Raw genomic sequence first — 21,863 nt, 5'->3', positions numbered from 1 at the left:
TTTCAGTCAGGAAACAATTCAGGTGTTATCTAAACAGTCTTTTCAATTAGTAAAGGGAAACCTTAAGGTAAAAAAATTATTTCCTTCTATGTTTCTGTTTAGAGAAAAGAATTAGAAAGAAGGCAAATTATTTATTTTACTTCAGCTTATTAAAGTTAACTTTGAAACTGACTCAACTTTCAAGAACATGAACTGGTGACTTAGAATTAAACTATTCTCAAAAGAACAGTTTAATTCTGAGAACACAGGTACAATAACTGTGAAGAATTAAAAACTAAAATTCCCATATTATATGCCAACCACACTTAGTTAAAAATTAAAAAATTAAAATTCCTATATATGCATTTTAAATAATCATGTTGTACATCCTAAATATATACAATTTTTTATGTCAATTACACCTCAATAAAGGCGGGAATAAATAAGTAAATATATAAAAACGCCCTAGTAGAATACACTAATACTTGTTTTAATGTATCTGAATACCTAATTCCTGTTGGTGTAGATGCTTCAAAGGGAAACATTTCCTTAAGAATATCCCTTTCTATTCTTCTTTCCTCTGTTTTTTCTCCCACCTAATAAGAAACAAACAACAAGTTAACCTTTAGTGTAAATGTGCAATTAAAACATAATCAAAAAAAGAAGTTTCAGAGAACAGAATGCTTTCAAGTCTGCCCGAGCTTTTACCACTGCCCTTTCTAAATTCATCACCACCCAAGTATTCATATACTTCCAAAGCTCCCTTCAATTTTTTTCAATGTTAATGTGGTAATGGGGGCCTGGGGACTGCCACACATTCAAGCAAGTTAAAAAAACAAAACAAAACTCCACAAAACCCCCCAAAACTAAAATTCAGTACAGCTAATATGGCAGCATTAGGTTCCCCCACTGGATTTTCCCATGCTTTTCATTAATATTAAAAATACACGGTTTCTTCTTCTGTTAAGAAATTTCTAATAAAATAATGAAATATGGAAGATATCAAATTAACATGGATCTTTAACAAATTTTAGTATATCTTTTAACTACCGAGTCAATTCAATCTTTTTAACTTAAAAAAAAAATAAAATGATTTTTTAAATAAAATAATCTGATGGTTTTTGCTGTTTACCGTTACGCTCAGATCAAAACAACCTTTGGTGAAAATTCATTAAAATTATAATGCATCATGCAGTTAGTACTTTAAAGCTTAATTATACAGGAGTTAATTCAAGCATCATACAAAGTCACATTAAAGTCTTATTATTTGACCTTTTAGTAAAAGATAGTATAGCCTCCCCAACAGCCCAGTAATGCTTTCAACCCACATCAATAACAAAGAGAACATATTAGAAGCAGCACACCAATGAATACTCCCTTGAAAAGTAGAACTTAAGAGACACAGGAGCAAGCAGATAGTATTAGCATATCATACTATATTAGTTACTTTCGATTGTCACTAATAAAGTATGTCTTTAAAATAACATATGCATATATATACACACACACACAAACACACCCCACCCAGTTAAGAAAGCTCTGCTCCCTCCCACTGCAAAAAACAAATATAAAAAATTTCCTCTTTAAAAGATCAATGATAGCATCGATCTAAATTTTATGCATTTACTTCAGCTCTCGTCAATGGTTTCTTTGGTGTTCTTCTGGGTATGTCTGAGAATTCAGTGATTGGCAGAATAGGAGCTGCATGCTTGAAATTTCCAGTCACCCTATTGACAACCTGCCAAGATTCAAATTATTCAGACTCAGAATTATCCACACAAAACAGACACGTAAAAAGAAAAAAAGATACTCTATTTCTGTAATATCTGAAAACTTTCCCGTAATAAAAATTTAGGCAAAAGAACCTAGAAATGAACATATTCAGTGCTTCTCATATGAAGTCTTACCATTCTTTAAATATTTTAGCAAGAAAGTATCCTTACAAAACTTAGTAGGATTCTTGGAACAAGTTTATATATATAACTTAGCCATACTGAATTAGAGGTTAGAATTTTAGAATTTAGCCAAATTCTAAAATTCAGAACTATATGGGGAAATTAGTTTAAAAACACAAGTTTGAGATTTGCCAAAATTTACCACCTCCCCAATTCTAATTAAAGGGTAATTTACAAAGAATACCACTTGTATAGTTTATGAAACATATTTACTAAGGTTTCGTTGCTTGAAGCCATTATAGTTTCAGCTATGGGAGTACTCTCTGAAATTATTGCACCATCTATACGAAAATGTTGTGAAGTTTCCACCTGTTAGTTTGAAAACAAAACAAAAACAATAAATATAAAATAATCACTAAAACCCTACCAATCTGAAAACCCAATTCTAAGCAGTAAGCCTTGCATCACCCTTTTCCTTGGAGTTCTTCTCGACCCTCTTGTGGATTCCCTAGTTAATGCCTGCAGAGGTCCGCCTTTTGAAGATCCACTTGTCCATTCAGTCTCAGTTACTCCAGCTTGAGAATAGCTCTATTCAAGCATCGACACATTAAAAAGTCATATTCTAACATCAAACACCTTAATAATGGCCATATTAGCTAGCACACTGAGAGGTCATGAAAAATCTCCCAATGCCAGCATTTGCAAACTGCTATGTCCTCAATTTATTTCTAAATGTATTGACTGAGCTAGTAAGTAGGCATTGGAAAACACTTATAGTAAAATACACTAAAGGAGCTCACAAATCGTAATAAAAGCAAGAATAAAAGCACATAATTTATCACCAGCTCCTTCTGTGACTTGCTGTTTGCTATTTGGCTCTTGTATCACAAACAACTGCACCACTTTTCTGTCTAAACAAAAAGGCTGATCGTGACTTTTATAAGAAAGTCATTTATTATAACAAGTCAGTTTCCCTTAAAAACAGTTTCCCTTAAAATTTTATAAATGTTAACACAAGTTAAGCATTATCCTTTTCAAGTAGTTAAGATTCAGTCTAAATTTTAAACAGGTTCAGTTTAAAATTTTAATCTATACACAGCTATCTGAACTTAAAACTTCCCAGTTATCAAACTTTTCTTAGAAACAGATATTAATATTGAGCAACAAAAACCTAGCGGTTACCTCTTTCACAAACAGCAAGCCTATAACTTCAATGCCAAACCTAAGTGCTTTATCCACTCCTTACTACAGAAAGGTAGCAATAGTGATGGGTCATTGTTCTCTTCCAGTCCCAAATTACTGACTCCTTGAAAAGCCAATTGATTTTTCCTTATTTAAAAAATAATTTAGGGGCAGCCCTGGTGCTCAGCGGTTTAGCGCCGCCGGGGATTGAGGCCCACGTCAGGCTCCCTGCATGGAGCCTGCTTCTCCCTCTGCCTGTGTCTCTGCCTCTTTCTCTCTCTGTGTGCCTCTCATGAATAAATAAATAAAAATCTTTTAAAAAATAAAAAAATAAAAAATAATTTAGGAGTCCTCACATATTAGTTTGAAAACCACTAGACTAGTACTTCTCAAACTGTAATATGCGTATCAACCACCTGGCGCTTTTGTTAAAATGCAGATTCTGATTCAATAGCTCTGGGGTAGGGCCTGAGATTCTGCATTCCAAGTAGCAAGTTATTATTATTTTTAAAGATTTTATTTTTTTACTCATGAGAGACACACAGAGAGAAGCAGAGACACAGGCAGAGGGAGAAGGAGGCTCCAAGCAGGGAGCCCAACGCGGGACTTGATCCCGGGACTCCAAGATCACATCCTGGGCCAAAGGCAGGCGCTAAACCGCTGAGCCACCCAGGGATCCCCAGCCAAGTAGCAAGTTATTAAACTCTGAAACCACTATTACCAGGTAAAGTAACCAGAGAATATCCATCAATGGTTAGTATTATACTAGAATGTGCTTATATTGTTACTTCTGCTTTCAAACTAATACTTTATCTAAATAACTGGTATTTTCATTTCCAAGTAAGTTCCTATTATTTTTAAAGACAGATTTATTTTACTCTCATCCTGGGACAAGAGTGCTTATCCAGTGAGTATGCTTACTTCACTGAAAACATTATTACCAAAACCCCGCAAGGCACAAATTTATTTAGTCTCATATCTAAATTTGTATTTATCTATATTTGGGATTAACATTGTAAGAGTTTCTCTGACTCACAATTGGAAACTCTGGGGTCCTTCTCCTGCTGTCAAATAGGAAATATTTGCTGAATGCAAACTTAAGATTAGTCAAAAGACAAATCTGTTAAATTACACACAAATATGATAAATGTTCATTAACAATCAAATCCCTGATTACTTGAATAGAAAGGAAGAATAGTTTTAATATGAGGTTCTTAATCCTGGCAGCACAGTATTAACTAGGGAGCTTCTGAGAACTATCAAATGCCTGCAACCCTACATTAGTCCAATCAAGTCAGTCTCTTCCAGAAGTGTCTTGGGCATAGTTAAATTTTTTTTTTTCAACTTCTGAGGGGATTCTAATGTGCAGCCGGTGTTGAAAACATCTGGTTTAAGATACTGTAACTGACTTGTGATGCATCTCAAAGTCAAGTATTTTCCTAAAACTACTTTCAATTGTTTCCTCTTTAATAGTTAATTGCTCAATGCCAATAAAATTAATTAGAAGCAATATTTTAAAAATATTCTGGTTTGATAGTACTATTTGGTACTATCAGTGCATACTAAGTATTTTGTTTTTTAAAAGATTTTATGGATTTATTTAACCCAGAGATAGAGTCAGAGAGCATAAGAGAGGGGAATGGCAGAGGAGAAGGAGAAGCAGGCTGCATACAGAATAGCAGGGAGGAGCCCAAGGGCGGGGCTGGATCTTAGGACCCTGGGGATCATGATCTGGGCCAAAGGCAGACATTCAACCAACTAAGCCACCCAGGCGCCTCTACACTAAGTGTTTAAAAACTCTTCAAAGAATTAAAAACTACTTCCTTCTCTCTTTTTAAATATTATATTTATTTATTTGAGAAAGAGACACAAAGGGGGGGGGAAGCAGAGGAAGAAGGAGAAGCAGACTCCCCGCTGGGATCATCTCTTGAGCTGCAGTCAACCAGACCAAACAACTTAGCCACCCACGGGCCCCTAAAAACTGCATTTCTTGAAAGGGCTAATAAAACTGATAAAACACAAAGACCAGATATTTTAGCTTTGTCCAAGAAGGCGGGGATGAGGGGAGACATTGCTTTTCCTTAAAATTGGTTATTTACCAAATTCCAGGATTTTCCATTTGTTGTATTTTGGACTAATCTCTTCATCAAAAATTTTACCAAATCCACTGAAACTATTATGGTTAATAAAAAAATAACATGTTTACATTTCTGTAATCTTTGATCTTAAAGTCAAGTTCCATTTAAAGATTCTTTTATTTTCTTCTATGGAAGGGAACACAAGAAACATATTAGCTGCCTGTGGGGGAATAGCTGGGAAGGGGCAGAAATAAACTTTTCACTATAAATCATTTATACTTCCTTTTACCCAGGTTTATTAAATTCTTTGGGTGAGGACTGTCAACTAATTTTACTAGTTCTTTCACTATTATTATCTTAAAAAACAAACAAACAAGATTTTATTTATTTATTCTTGAGAGACCGAGAGGGGGCGGGGGCAGAGACACAGGCAGAGGGAGAAGCAGGCTCCATGGGAGCCTGACATGGGACTCCATCCTGGGTCTCCAGGATCCCTCCCTGGGCCAAAGGTGGCACTAAACCGCTGAGCCACCAGGGCTGCCCTCACTATTATCTAATTCAGAATTAATAACCTTCATAGAAAACTAGCTGACAACTCTTCACACACCAGAAAAGATATTCTGAAGATTTTTTCTACCAGAATCCACTGCAAACAAGGGAAAATTATTGATTGAAAAGAAATTCATTGATTGCTATGTACTCTGGTGCCAAAATACTAACAACAGTGTCATCTATCTTCAGCAAGATGTTCTATAGCAACTCCTTAATTTATCAGGAATACAACAGGAGAAAGAAACAAAAACCTCACATTGCCTTTCAATAAGCAACCAGGCAAAAAGACAGCAGGCAGTTGAGGCACAAAAGAATACAGAAGCTGGGCTATTAAAGGAGCCTATAGGTCTGTCAGTAAAAACAAGCTCTAAACAAAAGATTTACACAAAACTAAGTTTATAAAAAAGAGATAGTATAATTAATTAAAAACCACGTTACCCTGAAGAACTACCAATTTAGTAATCTGGTTAACTCATATCAATCTTTTTTTAAAACAGCGTCCTATTCCTCAATTAGAGAAAGGTATTCTCATACATTGCTGGTGGGAATGCAAAATGCATCAACTCTTATGCAGGAGATTTGATAACCAAAACTACCCAGTAATTATGCTTCTAGATTTCCCCAAGATAAACTGGCTAAAATAAGTAATGATACATGTAAAAGGCTGTTCAATTCATTTTTGCATTATCTAAGCAGTATAACTGAAAAAAATCTAAGTACCCACCAAAAGGAAAGTGGCTGAATAAAAAAAACACAGTACATCCATAAAATGCAATGACAGGCAGTGGTACAGAGCAATCCGGAAGACGGCTATATTGTATCCTGATAGAGAGTGATACCCAGGTTACACGTTTAGATTAACAGAAAGATAGAAATGTGCTAAATTCATTGCCTTTTATGTAAGGAGGGGAGCAAATATAACTATTAATCTATGTATTTACTTAATGTTTTCAAAAGGAAAATTTTAACCAAAACTTAATAAAAAGTTACCTATAAATGGAAGGAACAAAGATAAAAGCCAGATTCTAACTCCATCTTATTTCGCCTTAATAAAACTATATGTCCTCCATAATTAAAAAATAGATATGAAAGAAAAAAAATTCATTCAAGTCACTTTAAGCACAGTATTTTGATTTTAGAGCCACAAGACAAAACAAACAAAAAGCCACACTGCAAAAACCCCCCAAAACCGCTGTTTAGCAGCCTTATGATCAGTAGTACTATATTATTTAGAAACATCTATGTAGTGATAACTACGTTAAGTCACATAATTTTAAGAACCAAGATGCTCAGGACAAAAGAGATCTAGGTAGAACAGCCAGAAGGTAGATAGCTTGCATTCGTCCATAAATTTGATGAATTTGTGCTTGGTTTTCTTTTTAAAAGGCAGGTACTCCTACCTCTACTAGTAAAAAGGCCTAGAAGTAATGACAACCCAGCAGAAATGCACAACCTAGCACCCAGACTGTAGGTAGCCACCAAATAATATTTTCATTGAAAAGGATTAGGGTTCTTTGGGAAAATGGCTGATTTGGTAAAAGGCAGGCAAAATACATGACCCTGAGACATCTTACTGTGGCAGAAAACAAGAAACTATCAAAAAACAAACAGGGCCAATAAAACGACACAGGAACCAACTCAATAATTCCCAATGGCTAAAGATGGCACAATTTGAAAATGATGAATGTAACTTATCATAAATGAAATATATAAAAACCTTACTAGTTAAAAAATATTTTATTGATCATCTTTCAAAGTGACTAGGGCACTTTAATTTGAAAGCTGGCAAATTATGCTGGCTGTCCTGTGTGAATTTTATCTGAAGATAATATGCAGATAATGAGGGAAAAGTTCTTTATAAAAGAATTCCACTTACAGACATAATGGAATGAGAGAATGAGAAAAATCTCTACCTTACAACCTCAAAATAGTAGATCTAGGCAATAATCATAAATGGCTGTCAAAACTGTTAAAGGGTGACATGTAACTTTAAAATGGATGGATCATGCTTTCAACATCTGAACCTATTACTAATTTAGCATCATTTGCCTCCTTAAGTGGTAAAATATAAAGGGCAGAACACCATTTATGAAATATTCGTGTCAAAGAAACTGAACATCAATCTAACCAATCCTCCACATCTATGCTGTTCAATATGGTAACTTCTAGCCATGGCTATTGAAAAAACATTCCCATCATCAAAGAAAGGTCTACTCTACAGCTCTATACTGCTCTACTACAGGTCTTACTCCAGGCTACAGAAAATACAGAGTAAGAGATTGAATGACACTTGAAGAAGCAATCTGCCAAATCAAGAATGTGGGAAATTCTGGAGAGAATTGACCTGGTTTCTTCACTGAATTAATGGAGGAGAATATTACAGTGGAGATGGATACAGGCTTACGAGATAAAAACAAAACAAACAAAAAAAACCCACCAAAACAGTATGTGCGGCTTGCTTGGATCCTGATTTGAGTAATTTAATCATGAGAGTATTTCTGAAACTGGAGAAATTTGAACAGAGTAGATATGAAAGAATTATTAATTTTATTAGGTATGATAATAGCATTGTTATGTATGTTTACATGAAATAGTTTCTATCTTTTAGAGATATATACTGAAATACTGACATTTTAACAGGTGAAATGTCAGACTTGTTTTAATACATTCCAGGAAAAAGCAAAATAACAAAACCAAAAGGAATTTAAGAAGCTGGAGTACAGATGAAGATGAAACAAAACTAGTAAAATGTTTAAAACTTGTGAAGCTCTGTGACTAGAGGGTCATTAAACTCTTCCTTCTGATTTTAATGTTCTAAATTTTGTATGAGGCCATTGTCATCTCCTAAATCTACTATTTATCCTGTCCCTCAGTTTATATTCCCCAACTCAAACCATCTTTAATACCATCCCTCATCCTGCCTTTTAACCTATTATCTGACCAGTCGAGCATTCCTGATGGCTCCATACCATTCCGCTTTTATACTATGAACTAAAATTCTCTATGCTTGTCTATTTCATTGTCCTTCACTGGATTTTCCTAGTTTCTCTTGCTCTGTTATTTTCTTATTCTTCAGCATGACCTTGTAGTTCTTCCCTAGTAATACTAGATAAAAGGGCAATAATATTTTTATTCCAGTATTTGGTTCTATATTAAACACAATATTTCACTGAGTGCTCTATACATTCTCCATAATCACCAAGCTTATTTCTAACAAATAATTCTGAAATTCAACTTATCAAGTATATCAAACCAAGATAGACATGGCTTAAGAAATCAAGAACTTCCTCTGAGGATGTGTGACTTTAGAATGACAGAAGATAAATAACCAACTGACACAAGACAAAGAAAAGATAAATAACCAACTAGACAAAATGACAAGGAAAATGACTCCAGGGATAGCTATCTTGTAAAGGTCAGCCAAATCAATGCTAGATTAGTCAATAATTTGTTCTCTGTAAATTATGCTTTTTAATTCTATTTCCTACATTTTCCTTTTGAAAAACTGTATCCTGCCTCCACAATGAGACAGATTAATTTTCACCTCAAAAAGGGGAAGAAAAGTGGGGTCTTAGGAACGGATTAGCTTCAGAGTCGAGGAAAAAGCCACAGGAGACAAGCAGAAGTAAAAGCAAAGTTACGAATCTAGACAAAGATTAAATATAAAATCCTTTCCCCTTCCTTTAAAAAAAATATATGCTTAGGCATTTATTTCCACCTTTTAAAATATTTCCCTTAAAAGGCAGTATGACTGGCTTTGAACCATGCTTATTAGCACAGAATCAAACACAAATGAGACACTTATTAACACTTGCTTTAGCAGTAAGCACAGGCTACACTACTGACAAAAAACATGAAGTTTAGATTTCTAATGCCATTTGATGAACAATGGAATGAACACTTCATTGACTGTGCTGGAATTTAACCAAAGGCTAGGACGCAAGCAAATTAGTGTTGTCAGATTACTTACACCTGAACACAGCGATCATAAAACTAAAGATACCTGATTGTGTTCAACTCTTCTTTGCTTGAGTGTTACTGGAGTCTTTGCTCTGCCTTTTAGTGGCTCTCTCTTCTCAAGCTTGAGCTCTATTTTAGGGTCTGGAAATAACATCGGAGAAACATTACTCTCTGAAATACACAGTAAACTACAAGGTCATCCTAACATTACCCTGGAACCTTGGTTTTAGGTACATTCTTGGGTAAAACAAGTTTGCCTATTAGTTATTACCTCAATCAACCATGACTGTTCAGCTGTAATTTCTGTCTTTAAAAACTACTTCCCCATTCTTATTTTATCCCATGTTTACTCCCCTACTCCTTAATCTGATCACCACTTCTTCCTATTAGTTCTTTCCTTTTTCTGGAACTAATAACCTAAAACATAAAGTGAATTCAAACTGTTCATGGAGGCTTGTCATAAGAAACCACCTGGGTATAACTGAGGAGGTAAGGAAAATAAAACTCACAGGTCACTTTTCTTCCTCCTCTCCATTTTAATAAAAATAACATTTCTTTGAGAAGCTAGTGCATATATATTAATTACAATATCACCACAATACCAAACAACTCAAATATATCTTTTTATAGTCTTCAATATTCCATTCTCCTTGCCTTGATTTTTATCACCATGTGAAGAACTAGTTTTTTGTGTTTTTTGCTTTTTTTTTTTTTTCCAGTTTTATACACCCAGCATGGTGTAGACCCCAAGAGTCACTGCTCTCTACCAACTGAGCCAGCCTGGTGCCCCTGAAGAGCTAGATTTTTAAAGACCTGTAAAGATTTAGTTAACCTCCACCTTTCTATGGCCATTTATCATAACAGCATAGCAAAATTAATGTCCATTGTGACTACTAAAACTTGTATTACCTAAAACTTAAGTTAGATTACTTTCCTACCAGAGATAGAAATGGAGTCAATTCTTCAAAAAAAGAGAGAAAGAAAGAAAAAGAAATGGAATCAATTCTTAAACAAAAAGCTTAGTTTTGTATGAACTCAATGCACTGGTAATCAAAAGTAATCAGGATAGTTCTGTTTTGCTATCTAGTCTTAGTCCAGAGTCTACTTGCAATTTCCCCCCAAATTAGTGATTTTTACCATGCTAATTTAAATAGTTCAGTTTTACTTAGGATTAAGGTATCAGACCCACCTTCACCTCCCCAAGCATCTATTAATGGATCTATGATATATTATGTTTCGAACAATCATTAACATTATAAACCTCATGTTTTATTTTTTAACCTCATGTTTTATTAACTCAGAATCTAAGAATTAGAAATGACAAAGTAAAGAACCCAGTAGTAATCAAGCAGAAATTGATTAAACAAATAAGGTAGCTGGTTACAGATTTATTCCTCTGACTTAAATTCCAACAGCCAATAAAAACATGCTCTTTAATAGAAGAAAAACCACACAATGATAATTAGAATATTTTCAACTACACCACTGGAATCTCAAGCGAGTTTCAATGAAGAAATGGAAAAGGGATGTCCATGTATAAATATCTAAATTTGTTGCAACTCCAAGAATAAAAAACACACATACAACATGTTTCTGGAGACCACACAAAACTGTTCAAATTATAACTTTATTGAATTTGCAGAAAGATTCTACAGTAATACATTAAAAAAATATCACATAGCACTTAGTAGGTACATGTATACATGTACATTCCAGAAGACAAATAACAAAATTACTCCCAGGAAGCTGCAAAGATGGACATGAATACTAAGAATATAGCGATGGTCAGGACTACCAAAGGGACTATATTTTGCTGATACTTAATACTACTATTTTCCATAAAAATACAAAGAAACTTGGTTATTAAATGCCTCTACAGTTACTTATCTTACAATCAGAGAAATGAAAACACAGAATATACTGCTTTATACAAAGGAATATAGTATGATTTCTCAAGAATTTAAAATAAATTTGCTTTTAGAATTTAGATTAAGCCTAATCATCCATGAACCATAACATAACTTGAAAGTGTTATAAAAAAACAAAAAAAAAAGGCCACTTTCCCAGTGTCTAGTTCATCTGACAAACTATAGTGACAGTGAGAATACACTATTCCAGAATTTTATGATTTAGAGATTTTGCAAGGTGTGGTCCATGAACTGTTTGCTACCAGTCCTTGAAGAAATGAGACACTTGTACCAGACTGTAAATTGGCACACCGTTTTTATCAATAAAAGTTTGCCATAAAACTAAACCCTGTCATCAATTTAAGAAGTGTCTCTAGATCCAAATTCTGGTGCACACTTCTCTTGTCTATGAATTAGTAACCATCTGCAGTATGGCACTTTGAATTGCACTGATCTAGAATATTATGAGGGAATACAGAGGTAAAAAACACAAAAGTGAGAATAAAAGAAAAAAAAATGTAGCCAAGTTCCAGAAAATAAAGATATATAGTAATATTTAAATCAGTGAAGACTCCACTTATATTCTAGTTAATTGCATTTTCTTAGTTTTGGAGAATTGTAAAATCTTAATAGGTTAGTGACCTGTATGAGGCAAAAAATGTGACTTATTATTATTACTTTTATACTGTAATTTGATGGGTAGAAGTTTGACTTTGAAAATAGCCCAATCTGGAAACTATAAAGATCTTCAAAGAAAATTTTTGCATAAAAGCAATTGAAATTCTTAGAGAAGCTTCTAAGTTCCCCATTATCAAAGATCAAATAGGTGTCTTTTATTCTTAACTTAATTAGCGTTTATTTCCACGCTTTTTAGTTACTTTGTATACTTCTCCTCCAAATAAGGTTTCACCTTTAAAAGGAGTAACAACCAGCTTATTTTTAGAAGCTGGATTAATTTTACAATCCTTCAGCCAGAGATAGCGGCGACCTAAAGTGGAAGCTCCCATGCTATGGGCAGCCATCTTTACTTCATCAAATGCAGCTTCACAAAGAAATGAGGCTGCATCATATGTTTTGCTCAGAATCCCGAGTGCCTGGTGCATATGACTAGGGTCTGAGCTAAGAATTTGTGCAGCCTGACTAATGTCTGCCTGCAGAGCCCTAACCACAAAGGAGGTATGGGTTGCAATCTGCAATGCTGATGCTGCAGCTTCATATGTTCTACAAAGTACTAAGTCTAACTGTTTATCACAAGACTCCGTGGAAGCTGCTTGAGTACCTACTGGTGGAGTGGCTTCAGAAATAAACTCCAGTATTTCATCATCTACTTTTGGAACTGATAATATCCGTGTTGCCTCTCTGGAAGATACTGGATACCTGCATGCCAATGAAGGCAGTTGCCTGTCAATTTGCTGCCACTCCTCTTCAATTACTTTTAAAATAGATTCATGGAAGGGAAAAGATAGTTCTGGGGCATCTACTTTCTCATGTTGTGATTGCTTAGACACTTCTATGCCTAAGGTGGTGAGTGAATGAGAGACAACAGTTTTGGCAAAAGATGACATCACTCCGGATCCAGGTGTATTTTGAAATGCCACAAAGGAACCTGAATCCATTTCCTCTACAGACTTTTCACTGAGTCTAGGGAATTTTCGTGGAGGAGACAGGGATTCAGTGTCTTGATAATTAGATGGATCAATTCTCTTCCATCTGTTTTCTACATCCATTGGGGGTGTAGAGTTTGAAGTCCCAGGCAAACTACCTACTCCACCCTGGACCAACAGAGAATTGACATAATCTCTGATTGCCTGAGCAAGTGGAGGAGAAATTATTTGTGAACTCTCGGACTCTTCTAGCCCTTTCCTTTCACTAGAGAGAACTGACTGATCTAAAACATGGGACTTCTCAGTACACAATGGTTGAATTCCACTTTTCTCTCCACAATAAATATTTTCTACTATATCTTTATAGCAAGTAGTGGTGGTTTCTTTAATCAGTGAAGGAGAAGCTGCAGCAGAGACCAACATGGCAGCGAGTTCATGCTGAGAAGATGCCGAAGAACTTTTCTCTAAACATCTACCATGGCTAGACTTGGAGGAAGTAAACAAATTCCCTCCAGAGGCTAACTTCTGCAAATGTTCCCTGCCAGGCAAGGTTGTGGCAATAAGAGGTTCCCTAGGTGGGTCTCCCTTAGAAGTATGAACTTTCTTAGCTGCCTGTAGTTCAGTCCTGCCCAAAGGAGGACGGGTGGAGATTTCAGGAAAAGAAATACCCTGAAAAAATCCACCAGAGGGAGTAGTTGGAAGTTCAGAAAAAGGAACAAAATCCCTAGTGGACTTCACTTTCTTGTGTTCTTTCTTCTTTCCTGTAGAGGCAAAAGAGGCAGGAAGTTTAAGCATTACTTGTGTTTAAGCTGATTTTATTCTTTGCCTCCTTGCTAACATAGTGCTGTTGAAGGAAAAGACTATATTTCATATTCTGAACAACCAATTCAACACACTGTGCCCTGGCAGGCAATGCTTATGAAGATATAAGCAATTTGGGTTAAATAATCATAAATTGACAAACAAGTCAAATGAATTAAAACTTTATAAATATCAAGCGTTCTTTTATAGAAAGAACATTAATTTCATGTACTACTTTAAAAAAATACTTAAATATCATGGTCTAATTTTCTTAAAATAGTCTACTAGAAATACGTCAAAATATTTGCTTCATAGCTGCCTTGAAATCACATTATCTAGCAAAAACTATAAATTTAAATGCTTAGCAATAGAGAACAGAGCATATACGCCATATTATAAATACTAGGACTATGTATTAATTCTAATAAACTGGACACATACGTAATTAATCAGTAAGATGAGATCTCAATAGTATAATAGAATAAAGAAAAGTAAGTGATAAGACTTAGCATGGTATTTAAGTTCAAAATAGTACCATGTATAAGACGCATATGAAAAAGTGTTCAGGGGTGCCTAGGTAACTGAGTCGGTTAAGCATCTGACTCTATCTCAGCTCAGGTGTTGATCTCAGGATGTGAATTCAGAAGTATTTAAAATGGATTGGAAAGATAAGCATCAAATTAATGACAGTGGTAGCCTCTGTGTTGCTAATACTTGGAAAGGGTAAGTGGGGAAAATATCTTTATTTTTAATATTATATTCTTTTAGAAAAATGAAATTTGAAGCAAAAAAGATAAAGGTACCCCCAAAAACAAAACCAAAAACAATCAGACATTTGTAGTTTTCTGTTTCTTAGAATTCTCAACAAAAGGTATTTATATCAAATTACTTGGGAGGATTACTGGTGATATGAACAAAAATCACATATAACTTGGTAATATTATTTAAAATTGTATCTTCTTCAGGGTTACTGTATCTTACGAGTCTGAAAAAAATTACATACAGTTGGTTAACATCATTTAAAATTTTACCTTCTTCGTTGTCACTGTATCTGTCAGAGTCATTACTTCCATTCTGTCTTGTATTTTCTGAAGAAGAAATCGTAGGCAGAGGAGTAGAAGATCTTGACTCCGTTCCCTGTTCCCTCAGTTTCAACAGTTTTTTCTCATATAGCTTCCTGGTTGTTCCTGTATTAAGGCAGAACTTACTTGAGCATCTGTACTGTTTTATTTAAGATCCTGCTCATTGTCTTTAGCAACATTAAAATGTTACATTCACTCTTTCCTTTTCTACACGTAAGTGCTTTAAAATACTATATAAAGGATTCTTTTCTAAAATAGGGGTTTTTCTGATATCTTAATACATGATTACAATGTTTCTATTAGTAACATGGAATACATAGATTGATACAAATCTTATTACAGATCACCTACTAAAGAACCATGTACAACCAAGCATTTTTGACCAAAAAGTCTTGGACTTTGTATATTTTTTCCCATTACTATGTAGAAAAATATTGCCTTGTAGAAAAAAATCATTTTTATAAACAGACTGTATTCCTCTGAATACTTTAATTAAAACCCCACCTCTCTCATATTAATATGCCTAAAAAGAGCCATTTAATTATGGGAAAAGAGAAGTCATATAAATCATTTTTTTAGTTGAATATATTTTCATATAACACTGTATATATTTAAGGTGTTAAATCACATTTAGATATAACTACCTTGTGATTAAAACAACCTTTTATAGAAAATGTGTGCAACAGAAATTACATCATCAATTAGATAGCAAGGTAAAATTGATTATAAACACATTTTTAACACATTTCAACATGAATGCCAATTTAAAGCCAAAAATAGCTTTTATTTTCTATTTTATACTTACTATATACCTCTCTGGTTTCTATAAGATGAATAAAATAAAATACATATTTTAGAAAAAGATCTCAAAATATTATATATGTAGTTGTAAGATGAATAGCTAGGGAGGGGGAAGTGGAAAGATGTTGGTCAAAGTATACAAAATTTCTGAAAGATGAGTAAGTTCTAGAAATCTAACATACAGAATGGGCTATAGTTACTATACTCGACATCTGCGAAAGTAGATCATAAGTGCTCTCTCATCACACATTCAAACTCAAAACTGTGAGGTGATGGATATATTAGTTGGCTTGATCACAGTGATCGCTTCCCAATAAATAATTTAGAAACACCAAATTACACACACTAAATATATATATAATTTGTCAATTATACCTCAAAAAAAGCTGGGAAAACCCAATATGTAACTTAACACATACTAATATATAATACACATTTTTGCAGCATTGCTCTTTTGGAATTTTATTAAAGGGTTTTATTTATTATTTATTCATGAGACAAAGAGAGAGAGAGGCAGAGACATAGGCAGAGGGAGAAGCAGGTTCCCTGAGGGGAGCCTGATGTGGGTGGGACTGGATCCAGGGACTCTGGGATCTTCTCCTGAGCCAAAGGGAGACACTCAACCACTGAGCCATCCAGGCATCCCTCTCTTTTGGAATTTTAAATGAAAAATTTAAAAAGCTATCAAATGTCTGTTGGCAATTATATTCATAGGCTTATTACCAGCTACTTGGAAGTAGTATGTTAAATAAAACGAAAGACAACATTCTAAATTGTTTGCAACTTCACCTATAGAAAAAAAATCCCCAACTCCCCAGTGTTCAAATTTTTTAAAAATCTCAATTCAAGGGATGTCTGGGTGGCTCAGTGGTAGAGCATCTGCTTTTGGCTCAGGGCGTGATCCCAGAGTTCCTGGACCGAGTCCCACATCAGGCTCCCTGCAGGGAGCCTCTCTCTTTCTCTATCACAAATAAATACATAAAAATTATTTTCAAAAAAAAATCTTAATTCAATTAACATACAGTGTATTATTAGTTTCAGAGACAGAGTTAGTGATTGATCAGTTGTATATAACATCCAGTGCTCATTACATCACATGCCCTCCTTAATGCCCATCACCCAGTTACCAACCCTTCCCTCCTCCAGCAACCCTCAGTTTGTTTCCTATGGTTAAGAGTCTCTTGTGGTTTGTCCAGTGTTCAAATTTTTATATAACCCAAAAGATCAAGACAGACATTTCTCATCTTGAGGTTACTGTCAAGACCCTCCAAAATTAAGACAAAATCACCGATGGCAACCAAATGATGGAAATCTAGTGGATTTAGCTCCAAGTTTTCTTGTTAGTTTTTCTTTTAGGGATCATTCTTGAATTCAATCAAAACAAGACTTCAAAAATGGTACTTTTGTAACTGAAAATGCTAGGAATCAATTAACCTGAGTTGTATTAATAAGCCTGTCATCAATTTAATGGCTTGGATGAATCCGGCTAATTATGTCACTTCAGATTTTCCTCAACTGTAATGTAAGATCCCTATATCTCACCAGGTAGTTGTGACATGAACACCATATGAAACAATTTCAACAACAGAGAATCTTGAGATTATCTAAGTTCATTTCTCTCATTTTCTTCATTTATAGTTAAGGAAATTATGTCTGGTCATATTAAGGAAATGCTGCTCCTTAGAATCCCAAATCCAACTGCTAGAAAAGACAAGAAAACAATGTGTGGCACTCACCGAAAAGCTACTTGAAATTTTACCAACTTACCCACAATAGGACCAGGATTTACTCCATATTTCACAAGCTGATCCAGAAGATCTTCATTAGTGAGCTCTGTTACATCTAGATCATCTTTATCTTCTGGTCTGGGTTTATCAGTTTTCTTTGTGGCTTTCTGTAAATAAAGTCCAGTTATCATTTCCACAGAGTTAAAAAATGTTCACCTACTTTATAAGTAAGATTATATACAATAAACATGCGAATTCACCCTCCGTCAGATCTAAAGGTTTATTAGGCCTTAGCAATTAACTAGAATAAAAGCAACTCGTTATTTGAAGATATTTTGTAAGTTCAATGATAGCAACTCAAATATTAAAGATACTACTACTTAAATAGTCAATTTTGGCTAACCTATCTAAAGAGGAGGCGATGGCATCAAAAACTCAAGGGTAAGTAGAATGGGATTAAACATTTTCACCCAGATAATCATTTACTACTGGCCTCTTTCAATAATCCTTAAAAGTTTCTTCTATGAAAGTTTAAGATTTAACATGAAGATAATATTTTTATATTTAAGAATGATTTCCTTTAAATAAGCATATCAGAATTTAAGAAGCCCAAATGAATATTCTTGAAATACAGAGACTTTAGTAGCCAGTTTTTGACCCATGAAGGAAGTCAAACTTCATGGCTATCACCTCTTGACACAGCTTTGTCATCACACTTAGTACTATGTGGCCATTTCACACTTAGAAAAGGTGAAAGAACATGGAACAAGCTTTGAAAGAAATTTCAAAACAATTTTTAAAAATAACCTAAGCAATGACAGTATTCACTGGAAAACTATTTAAACGTCCAAGGATAAACAAGAGAAGAGGGTAGAAGTATGGATGCTTTCTAGGCTTGTGGCAGACAGTCTTACAAAATGCCTCAGTAATCCCAGAAAGCATCAGAGAACTGAACAACAACAACAAAAAAATGGCCACAAATATCAAATTCAGTTTAGGCCCAAATTGCTATCTAAAGCAAATGAATCAATATTGTATCCTAGAAATATTTTATACAAAATGGTGAAACCACAGTTGTATGGACTGCTTACTTTCAATGATGCTGAGGGGGAAAAATAAAAATCAGACATGATTTGACCATGTATTAGAATTTCTATTTTTTGCCAAAGCAACATTATGAGAAATTATTTTTTAAGGATAACTGCTAATAAGAACAATAACATCAATTCAAGAGAAATCTTTAAAAGATGATGATGAAACTTAGTGAAGATATTTTCAGAAGGCTTTAATTATTGCACTGATATACAATCAGGCTCAAATCTTTAAGCAACTTACACACTGATGGCAAAATAGTTGCCAAGAGTTCAAGAGTTCTATATATCATAGCCTTGAATTCTTTATAGAGAAAAAGACTAAAAAAAAAAAAAAAAAAAAAAGTCAAATAGACCAAATCCTGTGTTACTGACCTACTTGAATTTTCCAAAAATTGTGGGTAATTGGGAAATCTCCCTTGTATTAACACCCAAGATTTTTTTTTATTAATTTTTATTGGTGTTCAATTTACCAACATACAGAAAAACACCCAGTGCTCATCCCGTCAAGTGTCCACCTCAGTGCCCGTCACCCATTCCCCTCCAACATCCGCCCTCCTCCCCTTCCACCACCCCTACTTCGTTTCCCAGGGTTAGAAGTCTTTATGTTCTGTCTCCCTTCCTGATATTTCCCAACATTTCTTTTCCCTTCCTTTATATTCCCTTTCACTATTATTTATATTCCCCAAACGAATGAGAACATACACTGTTTGTCCTTCTCCGATTGACTTATTTCACTTAGCATAATAACCTCCAGGTCCATCCACGTTGAAGCAAAAGGTGGGTATTTGTCGTTTCTAATGGCTGAGTAATATTCCATTATATACATAAACCACATCTTCTTTATCCATTCATCTTTCGATGGACACCGAGGCTCCTTCCACAGTTTGGCTATTGTGGCCATTGCTGCTAGAAACATCGGGGTGCAGGTGTCCCGACGTTTCATTGCATCTGAATCTTTGGGGTAAATCCCCAACAGTGCAATTGCTGGGTCGTAGGGCAGGTCTATTTTTAACTCTTGGAGGAACCTCCACACAGTTTTCCAGAGTGGCTGTACCAGTTCACATTCCCACCACCAGTGTAAGAGGGTTCCCTTTTCTCCGCATCCTCTCCAACATTTGTGGTTTCCTGCCTTGTTAATTTTCCCCATTCTCACTGGTGTGAGGTGGTATCTCATTGTGGTTTTGATTTGTATTTCCCTGATGGCAAGTGATGCAGAGCATTTTCTCATGTGCATGTTGGCCATGTCGATGTCTTCCTCTGTGAGATTTCTGTTCATGTCTTTTGCCCATTTCATGATTGGATTGTTTGTTTCTTTGGTGTTGAGTTTAATAAGTTCTTTATAGATTTTGGAAACTAGCCCTTTATCTGATATGTCGTTTGCAAATATCTTCTCCCATTCTGTAGGTTGTCTTTTAGTTTTGTTGACTGTATCCTTTGCTGTGCAAAAGCTTCTTATCTTGATGAAGTCCCAATAGTTCATTTTTGCTTTTGTTTCTTTTGCCTTTGTGGATGTATCTTGCAAGAAGTTACTGTGGCCGAGTTCAAAAAGGGTGTTGCCTGTGTTCTCTTCTATGATTTTGATGGACTCTTGTCTCACATTTAGATCTCTCATCCATTTTGAGTTTATCTTTGTGTATGGTGAAAGAGAGTGGTCCAGTTTCATTCTTCTGCATGTGGATGTCCAATTTTCCCAACACCATTTATTGAAGAGGCTGTTTTTCTTCCAATGGATAGTCTTTCCTCCTTTATCGAATATTAGATGACCATACATTTCAGGGTCCACTTCTGGGTTCTCTATTCTGTTCCATTGATCTATGTGTCTGTTTTTGTGCCAGTACCACACTGTCTTGATGACCACAGCTTTGTAGTACAACCTGAAATCTGGCATTGTGATGCCCCCAGCTATGGTTTTCTTTTTTAAAATTCCCCTGGCTATTCGGGGTCTTTTGATTCCACACAAATCTTAAAATAATTTGTTCTAACTCTCTGAAGAAAGTCCATGGTATTTTGATAGGGATTGCATTAAACGTGTAAATTGCCCTGGGTAACATTGACATTTTTACAATATTAATTCTGCCAATCCATGAGCATGGAATATTTTTCCATCTCTTGGTGTCTTCCTCAATTTCTTTCAGAAGTGTTCTATAGTTTTTAGGGTATAGATCTTTTACCTCTTTGGTTAGGTTTATTCCTAGGTATCTTATGCTTTTGGGTGCAATTGTAAATGGGATTGACTCCTTAATTTCTCTTTCTTCAGTCTCATTGTTAGTGTATAGAAATGCCATTGATTTATGGGCATTGATTTTGTATCCTGCCACGCTACCAAATTGCTGTATGAGTTCTAGCAATCTTGGGGTGGAGGCTTTTGGGTTTTCTATGTAGAGTATCATGTCATCGGCGAAGAGGGAGAGTTTGACTTCTTCTTTGCCAATTTGAATGCCTTTAATGTCTTTTTGTTGTCTGATTGCTGAGGCGAGGACTTCCAGAACGATGTTGAACAGCAGTGGTGAGAGTGGACATCCCTGTCTTGTTCCTGATCTTAGGGGAAAGGCTCCCAGTGCTTCCCCATTGAGAATGATATTTGCTGTGGGCTTCTCGTAAATGGCTTTTAAGATGTTGAGGAAAGTTCCCTCTATCCCAACACTCTGAAGGGTTTTGATCAGGAATGGATGCTGTATTTTGTCAAATGCTTTCTCTGCATCTAATGAGAGTATCATATGGTTCTTGGTTTTTCTCTTGCTGATATGATGAATCACATTGATGGTTTTACGAGTGTTGAACCAGCCTTGTGTCCCAGGGATAAATCCTACTTGGTCATGGTGAATAATTTTCTTAATGTGTTGTTGGATCCTATTGGCTAGTATCTTGTTGAGAATTTTTGCATCCATGTTCATCAGGGATATTGGTCTGTAATTCTCCTTTTTGGTGGGATCTTTGTCTGGTTTCAGAATTAAGGTGATGCTGGCCTCATAGAACGAATTTGGAAGTACTCCATCTCTTTCTATCTTTCCAAACAGCTTTAGTAGAATAGGTATGATTTCTTCTTTAAACGTTTGATAGAATTCCCCTGGGAAGCCATCTGGCCCTGGACTCTTGTGTCTTGGTAGGTTTTTGATGACTGCTTCAATTTCCTCCCTGGTTATTGGCCTGTTCAGGTTTTCTATTTCTTCCTGCTCCAGTTTTGGTAGTTTGTGGCTTTCC

General features: G+C 35.1%; 1 protein-coding gene across 5 annotated transcripts in view; it reads right to left on the bottom strand.

The window, feature by feature from the left end:
• Positions 1-21,863, bottom strand: part of TMPO (thymopoietin) — a 34,278-nt gene that overhangs the window by 2,730 nt on the left and 9,685 nt on the right. Inside the window, exons 2-8 of one of the 5 annotated variants that reach the window (XM_026013017.2) lie at positions 17,609-17,735; positions 14,990-15,145; positions 9,690-9,787; positions 2,343-2,462; positions 2,148-2,243; positions 1,607-1,717; positions 487-575 (exon numbers count right to left, since the gene is read on the bottom strand). In XM_026013017.2, the coding sequence (XP_025868802.1) occupies positions 487-575; positions 1,607-1,717; positions 2,148-2,243; positions 2,343-2,462; positions 9,690-9,787; positions 14,990-15,145; positions 17,609-17,735 (797 nt within the window). Of the gene's footprint in view, positions 1-486; positions 576-1,606; positions 1,718-2,147; positions 2,244-2,342; positions 2,463-9,689; positions 9,788-11,236; positions 13,919-14,989; positions 15,146-17,608; positions 17,736-21,863 lie in introns of those variants that run through there. The other 4 variants (XM_026013018.2, XM_026013019.2, XM_026013016.2 and 1 more) reach the window with 4 other exon arrangements.

This window comes from Vulpes vulpes, chromosome 10 (assembly GCF_048418805.1).
Source record: "Vulpes vulpes isolate BD-2025 chromosome 10, VulVul3, whole genome shotgun sequence".
NCBI classification, from domain to species: Eukaryota; Metazoa; Chordata; class Mammalia; order Carnivora; family Canidae; genus Vulpes; species Vulpes vulpes.
This window is presented reverse-complemented; position numbering and strand designations above follow the sequence as displayed.